Source organism: Octodon degus, unplaced genomic scaffold (assembly GCF_000260255.1).
Source record: "Octodon degus isolate 3935 unplaced genomic scaffold, OctDeg1.0 scaffold00070, whole genome shotgun sequence".
NCBI lineage: Eukaryota > Metazoa > Chordata > Mammalia > Rodentia > Octodontidae > Octodon > Octodon degus.
The window spans coordinates 4,011,787-4,019,947 of record NW_004524646.1 but is presented as its reverse complement, the minus strand read 5'-3'; the positions used below and the strand labels follow the sequence as shown (position 1 = coordinate 4,019,947).

Below are 8,161 nucleotides of genomic sequence, written 5' to 3'. Positions count from 1 at the left end.
ATATATTCTGTGAAAGATGTGGGATTTTGGACAGAGTGACAATTAGAAGGATAACTAACTTTCATTTCATTTCCACAACCAACCTAAGAGACAGATACTTTTTCTACCTGCAGATGAGAAAACCACGATGTTAAGAGATTATGTTACTTAACCAGTTAGCTAAATGGTAAGTAGCAAAGGCAAGACTCAGGCCTCCACCTTATGGCAATCCTTGTTTCCCCCTACCTAAAACTATACAATTTTAAGGTGGAAATAGTCTGTAGTCTGAAATGGTCCCTGGACACTTTTTATTTCAAAGTCTTAATTGGTTCATGTAGAAAACAGGCATATTGATTTCCTCCCCCTTCCAATCCTACAGCAACTTGGATAGTATCTATGAAGCAATTGGACAAAGTAATTTAAAGGTCTCCCTCCCCTAGCACAATATATTTGTAAATTAACTTAATCTTATATTTTGAAAAGCTAATATGCATACATGGTACAAAATTGAAATTACACCAAAAGATGAGCAATGGAAAGAAAATTTCCTTCTCACTTCTGTTCCCTAGCTTCATACCCTTCCTAGGAGACCATCATGGACTGCATATCTTGTTCCCCTAGAATGCATATGTTGTAATCCTAATCCCCAGTAGGATGATATCAGGAGGTGGGGCCTGTAGCTGGTGATTAAATCCTGAGTGGAGCCCTTACAAATGGAATTGAGGTCCTCATAAAAGAGACCCCAATTTCTTTCTTTCTACCACATGGGGACATAATGAGAAGATAGCCTCCTATGATCTGGAGGGGGCCCTAACCAGACCCTGCTCATGCTGGTATCCAGACATTTTGGACCTCTAGGCTCCAGAACTGAGAAAAATAAATGCTTGTTGATTTAGCCACCCAATCTATGATAATTAATCATTGTCATTCAAGCTGACTAAGATGAACAATTCAATGATTTCTCTTGTATCTTTCTGTAGATGTCTTTTCTGTGCACAAACAATTTGCCTATCTATGTTTTCCTGCAAATGGTGGTATGCTTTATGCAGCTCTGCATCTTATTTCTTACACTTACAGCTTTAACTTATGTATTATACTGTTTACCTTATTATATTAGATTGATGTATATGAAATAACCAAGGCACCACTTTCGATCTACAAAGTATGTTGGAAATCCTTCCTTATTTGCATAAAGGACCTCCTCAGTCTTTTTTTCCATGACCACACACAAGACTTCAGGAGCCTCAGATCTCCACATGATATATAAGCAGCACCCAAATTAGTAAGTAGGCCTTTGCTAGCGCCTAGAAGGCCCCATGTGCTCCTCCCAGTGACTGCCTGACTGAATTTAATATAAACAGAATCAACCAATACGTGCCTCTGTGTCTACCTTTATAAAAAATAGTTGCACTTTATTTATTTTCCATGTTGAAATTTAACTCTACTGTGCCTTTTGCTACTATAAGCAATGGGAAGAGTCAACAATTTTATAAATAAGAGGTATTTTAAATTTTGTTTTATTATGTAAAATTCAAACACACACAAAGAAAATACAATAGCATCAGCAACAAATATATTATAATTGTTGACAGCATCAGCAACAATCAGCAACTATCAACATTCTGCTCTTGTTCAGTCTAAATGAATTTGTAGAGTAGGATCCTACTTACTTACCCCCTTCCATAGGAAAGGTCCTTGGAGAGGGCTGTACCCACTATATAGACTCAGAGGCTCAATGGCATCAATGAACAGCTGTGTGGATCACATGGAAGTTCCCTAACCTCTCTTACCCCACCTCTAATGCAATGGAGACCATTCGTACTGCAGGGAATCCTGGACAGAAGAGAGCAGTCCTGGGTGTGCCTTTTGAGCTATACCTATGGACTCTGGGGGATCCAGGAGAAGATATAGGAGAAAAGAAAGGCTTGGACTATAGCCAACCCACTAGCCTCTTCAGTTTGAGTGCATTTGAGGAAGAAGCCCCAACGCTTAAGAAAGTTATAGAATCAGCTTGGAACCACCACTGTAGTCAGCATAAAAGATTTTGCCCAGGACTCCTGTGTTACCCTTCATTATTCTGCTTTTTCCATTTATCTTTTTCAAATAAGTTTTCTACTTGTGGAAATCACTTTCAAGCCAAGGGACACATCTAACTAAAGCGAAAAATGCAAGGGAGGATGATGGGACAGGAGCAGAGAAAGGACGTCCTCATTAAGATAGAAAGCCTTAACATCCGGAGACTCCAGCCTCCTCTCCTCCTCTGCCCCCACCCCTGCCTCTGGGAGACAAGAATTCCCCAACCACTTGCCCCAAGCCTAGGCTCAGGGGATTCTGGTTTCTCAGTCAGCTGTATTTTTCTGCTCGCTGGAACTGTACCTGTCATGAGTTCAAATCTCTCTAGCTCCAGTACTGACTGCTCCTCCTTGCACCCAGACGCCACGCAGAGAGTGAGCGCGCCCCACCCCACCCCTTCACCCCACCCGAGATAGGGGGGAGTCAGTGCCCCTTCCTCCTGCCCATTCTGCACTTGCCTGCCCAGTGCCTGCAGCCAACGTGCTTGCTGCCTAGGGCGTCAGCACCGGGCTCCCCTCCCAGCGCAGAGCACTTGGCCCTGGCAGAAGCCCCAAGATTGTTGTGAGGAGTCTAGCCAGTTGGTGAGCGCTGTAATCTGAACCAGCTGTGTCCAGACTGAGGCCCCATTTGCATTGTTTAACATACTTAGAAAATGAAGTGTTCATTTTTAACATTCCTCCTCCAATTGGTTTAATGCTGAATTACTGAAGAGGGCTAAGCGAAACCAGGTGCTTCCGCGAGGGCTGTGCAGTGGCTCGCAGCACCCGGCTCTCCCCAGCCCTCGCCTCTGCTCGCCGCCTGGAACAGGGTCCCCGGGCGCCCCGCCGGCCAGCGGAGCTCCTCTGAGCGTCCCGCCACCAGCTCCTTTCCCACTGCCTCTCCTCCCCGCGCATCTTGGACATGCCAGGACTAAGAAGGTAAGTTCTTCTCGGCGGGGTCTGGAAATCTTACCAAAACCCTGGTGGGTGGAAAATATCTATGGCTGCAGTTCAGGCGATGTCAGGGTATTGGAATCGGCATCGCTAGTGATGCAATGACATTGTTAATTATAAAAAGCTGCGCCTTTGTAATTTCCATCTTGAAGTTGCTTTTGAGAGTATTTTCTAACAGATTCAGAAGTCAGCATCAGAGAGAGAGAGAGAGAGAGAGAGAGAGAGAGAGAGAGAGAGAGAGAGAGAGAGAGAGAGAGAGAGAGAGATCTGAAGAGAATCCAGCGCTTTATTCTGCTTTTTGGAAAGAACGTCAACTTTGTACACAGGTTTTTTTTTAAAATACAGTTTTTAAATGTGGGAGATGGATTGCTAGCAATTGCTTTGCTGCAACGGCTGCTGGACAAGCAAACGGAGCAGCTCAACTCGTGGGCTGGACTTGCTCTATGTTTATGCGGGATTCACAGAGGGCATGGGACCCAGAAGTTTCGAGCCAATGAAAAGCGGGGACCGCAGACAGAGATCCATGTAAGCAAACTTTGCTCTTCTTTGCAGAAATTGCAATTCCTCCAAGTAAGCCTTAAACTTGGCAGCATTTTTATCTACATGACAAGAGCTTGCAACGCGTAGCAGCTTTACACAAATGAACCGTGCGTGGGTGCATGTGGGTGCGTGCGCGCGCGCGCACACGCTGAAAACCTACGCTGTAATAACGTTGCCCTAGGTTGGGGGCCCACACATCAATTACAGTTCAGATATTTGCTTGATCTTCCCACCTTTCCTTGTATTTTAGGATGACACGCAAAACGGGTGAACCCACCCGATACAGAAAGTCTCAGGGACCACTTTGGAATATAAACACTCCCCTTCCTCCCCAGTACTAACTATGGTTTATAGTATTCTTGACATTTTCTAGGGTTTTCCCGACAAGATGCAGCTATCTTTGATGCTGTGGGACCCACAGTGCCTGAGTATTATTTCATTTTGGAAACCCTCCCCAGTAGCCTGGAGCTCATTTGGACCCCAGGATCTAGCTGTGGCTTCCAGGAGGCTGGGCTTGGGGCTGCCTGTGGCCGAGGGCAGTGGGGGAGAAGGAGAAGGGGCAGAGCCAGGGTTCGCATGCCCTTTCCACCAGCTCTTGAAGTTCACTGCGTGCATCCAGCCTGTTCTGTCTCCAACATAAACGAGACAGGATTTTATAACCATCCAAAAGGAAACTTCATGTGAAGAAACAGGAAAACATTGAAATTCATAATATACAGACTGGAAAATAAATTTATTATTGTTCTTTCATTTCTTCCAGATATAATTCTGGCCATTGCAAATATCAGAAAGCCCTCAGACTTGGCTCTGCACTTTATAAAGTCAGAGCTGTCTCCAGGGTTATAGAACCTGGCTGGCACAGGCGCTCAGGTAAAATGAAAACCTGTGGTTGCTCAAGGTGTTGATTCTTTGGTCTGAAGACTAATGGAGAAAGTGGTCTTGCATGCCCTGGCACCACATCAGGCTCTGTTCTCTCTGGATGTCACCTTAACTCTGGACACTTCAAGGGTCCAGGGTTCTGCTTCACCTGAGCCAGGTGTCATGGGTGTGACTGAGCTGTATAATCCACTGAGTCCTCTTAATGTGCAAAGGCAGATACTGCAGCATGATGATTGCAGATAGGCAGTAGCAGCCTGCTCCCTAGGTCCACTGCCTCCAAGAAGAAGCCTCCAAGAGCACTTCCTCCAGGAAGTCTGCCCTGACTGCCGTGTTCCTGGCCCTAGCCCAGCTGTCATGGCACCCAGGGGTATTCCTAGCAGTGTTCTTACCAAAGTGTATAGACATTGATTCCTGCCACTCCCCAACCAGCTGAAGATAGTAGTGACTTGGTCATAAATTGAATATTAATAGCGCTTGAACAAGACCCACATTTGCACAAATTTTATTTTTTTTTCTTTATATCTTAAAATTTTGAAGTGTGCGGGTCAGTAATGTCATATGTACTCATTTTGCTGAACAACTAGTCTCTAAAATTTTCATCTTGCAAAACGGAAACTTCGTGCCCATTAAACAATAATGTCCCCTTCCTGCTTTCTTTGCAACCACCATTGTGCTGTTTCTAGTGTTCTTGACAATCCCAGGTACCATGCAGGAGTGGAATTCTACAATTTTTGGCCATTTTTCTGAGTAGCTTATTTCGCTTAGCTTAATGTCTCAAAGTTTCATCTATGTTGTACCATGTTTCCAAATTCCCTTCCTTTTTTTTTTGTTTTTGGTTATGTATTGGTACAGGGTCTCACTATGCATCTCGGACTCTTGTTTTATTATCCTCCTGTTTTCAGCCTCTCCAGCACTGGGATTACAGGTGTGTGCCACCATGCCCAGACTCGGTGGCTAACTCAGCATGCCCTGGGGTGGGCCAGTGTGGCATGTGGTGCCAGGGATCAGACCCTCGTCCCTGCGCTTGCCTACGCAGGCTCTTAGTCCTTTGAGCTATCTTGCTGGCCCTTCCCTTCCTATTAAAATGTGAATAATACATATATATGTTAATATGGTTTGTCTAGCCATTTGTCCATCCATGGATGTTCCCACTGTGCCAATCCTCTGGTTGTTGTGAATAATAGTACTGTTATCGTGGTGCACAAATATCCCTCCCACTACTTGTTTTCAGTTCTTCTGGGTATATTCCCAGAAGTAGACTCACTAGATCATGGGGCAATTTTAATGAATAATTTTGGAAGGAACTGTCACACTAGTTTCCACTATGGATTACATTTCTACCAACAGCACACAAGGGTTCCAATTTAAATGACACATCTTTCCCATCACTTGTTATTTTCTATGTGGTTTTTTTAAATAGTCACTTTAGTGGGGGTGAGATGCTACAGACTTTGTGTTTTGGAAGGATCTCGGTGACCACAGTACTATCAATAAAAGCTTGGGAGAGGCAAAGGGCTAAATTGCAGGTAGGTGCAGAGAGGCTTAGTGGCAGTGATAGCCTGACCCAGAGCTGAGTTCTCCTCCTGTTTTCCACTCTGTCCTCTCTCTGGGCTTTGCAGATTCCCCACTCCACTCCTGCACTGTGATCTGAGGCCACACTCTAGGGCTGGCACTGGGGGATGGGGCCATCTGTTGACTGTGGGTTCGCACCTGTATGGATCCAGGGTACAAAGCTTAGGATAAGTGACTTCCTGTGACTGTGGAAGCTCAAAGTGGAGCTCAAAGTGCCTCATGTTCACATTGTCCCCTTCCCATGGCTGGGGGTATGACAGTTTGTTCACTGTGCAATTGTTTCAGAATAGAGATGCTGAAAGACCAGGTGGGTCTCCCACTCAAGGAAGAAAGACCCAGGCAACAGGCCAGAGCCTTGTGCTTCCCATAGAGCTGGGTTTGCACTTGGGTTTTGAAGCAGCAAAGCCCTTTATTAAAAAGTGTGACCCAGAAGAGGCAAACTTCTGTCAGGCATGGTTAGGCTATCTGGAAGGGCCCTGTCTTCTCTCCCGTATACTGTGTCTCACCACAAACTCAGGGTGAACCCACCATTAAAAATGCAGGACAGGCCAACGGTGGTGGTACATGTAATCCTGGAATTCTAAGAGGCTGAAGCAGGAGGATAGCAAGTTCAAGTCCAACCTGGGCAATATAATGATTTAAACTCTGTCTCAAAGTTTTGAAAAAGAAGACTGGGGATGTAGCCCAGTGTGAAGACTCTGGATTCAACCCTGTGACACACACACAAGCGCGCGCACACACACACACACACACACACACACACACACGCACACAGACATGACAACACGAGATCCATGCTCCCCGCCAAACTCAAATATACTTTGGGATTTACACTCAGTTTCTCACCTTCGCAGGCTACTCACTGTCACCTTTCTGGCTCTCTGTCTCCCAAGTCCCGGGAATGCACAGGTAAGATTTTGTTTTAAATGATCTAGAAACATCTTTAGGAAACTAGAATAAGGGAGTCTGACCACACATTTCAGGATCCCAGGATTGTAGAGGTGGCGGGGACTTGCCCTGGTCGGAGTTCTTCCTTTTATAGAGATTGTAGCAGAAGCTTAGGGAAGTAGAGACTGGCCCCGGGTGAAGTTGCTTCTAAGTGTTAGGCTGCAGAGCTGTATCCCTAGCCCTAAGTGTCCGGGCTGCCCATGTGACTTGGTACCCTGACTTCCGGTTAGAAACATATCAGATCATGGTGCCTTCTTTATGTCCTCAGAGAGACTCAATTCACCTTTAAAATGTGCTGCCATGTTTCTGGATGACAGTGTCCCTGGGTCCTTGCACATGCTCTGGGTGTCCTCAGGTCCACATCTCCCATGGGAGCAAGTGAAGTGAAGAAACAAAGGTTACCCAGGCATCCCACCATGCAGAGGAAGTAGGAGGGCACTTTGTGGATAGGGGAGCCCAGTCGAAAGTTGGAAGTACGGGATAGGTAGGTGAGCTGAGGCTCAGGGTGAAGGCTGGCCCTTGTGAACTGTGGATAGAATTTGGGGAAGAGTAGCAAAGAATTTTCTGTCTCAGAGGGACCTTGCAGTCTTCAAGCCCTGCCTTATGGAGAGCAGATGAAGATGTCTAGGCCAGGGAGAGCAGTGTCATAGGATTGTATTCACCATATTAACACATTCATGCATATGAACACATTTGGTCTTTATCCCTTAGGAGGGAGTACTATTGTTCCTATTTTACACATGGGAAACTGAGGCATAGAAGGCTTATGCAGGGAATATGGGCTGAGTAGAGATCTGAAGACAGGTTGACAGGGGACCTGGACCCACTCTAACACTGAGTTGCAGAGCAGGGCTGGATCCTGATGGGTCCCACAGCTCCTGCCTCTTCTGGTCCTGGGACTTTTGAACCTCTCCAGCAGTGTATACCAAATCCATAATCTCCAGCAATCAGCCACAGCTCAGGGATCCCAACCACTGAAGCTGGAGAAAGGCACAGGGACAAGGGCTATGTCCCATAGTGACAGACAGGAGCTCACCCTATGAAATGGCAGACTTCAGGGCCTTCCCAAGGGCTCTGTGACTGCCCACCCTCCAGACATCTTTTTAAAAGTGTATAAAGCTATAATTCAAATTTCATGTAAACCCCCAAATCCTGGGGGATTGGAAGATTTATCTCTGGAAGCATCTTCAGGTAATTGTCCCATTGAGATTGAAATGGGTGAACTTCTCTGACCCTAG

The 8,161-nt window shown here is 45.8% G+C and overlaps 1 protein-coding gene across 4 annotated transcripts in view; it reads left to right on the top strand.

The window, feature by feature from the left end:
• The first annotated feature begins 2,563 nt into the window (after window positions 1-2,563).
• The window catches only part of Fbln5 (fibulin 5), an 81,046-nt gene continuing 75,448 nt past the window's right edge, over window positions 2,564-8,161 (top strand). For 2 of the 4 annotated variants that reach the window (XM_023719681.1, XM_004635142.2), the window contains exons 1-2: window positions 2,564-2,969; window positions 6,830-6,884. In XM_023719681.1, coding sequence (XP_023575449.1) covers window positions 2,953-2,969; window positions 6,830-6,884 — 72 coding nt within the window. In that variant the 5' untranslated portion in view covers window positions 2,564-2,952. Of the gene's footprint in view, window positions 2,970-3,173; window positions 3,510-6,829; window positions 6,885-8,161 lie in introns of those variants that run through there. The other 2 variants (XM_023719680.1, XM_023719679.1) reach the window with 2 other exon arrangements.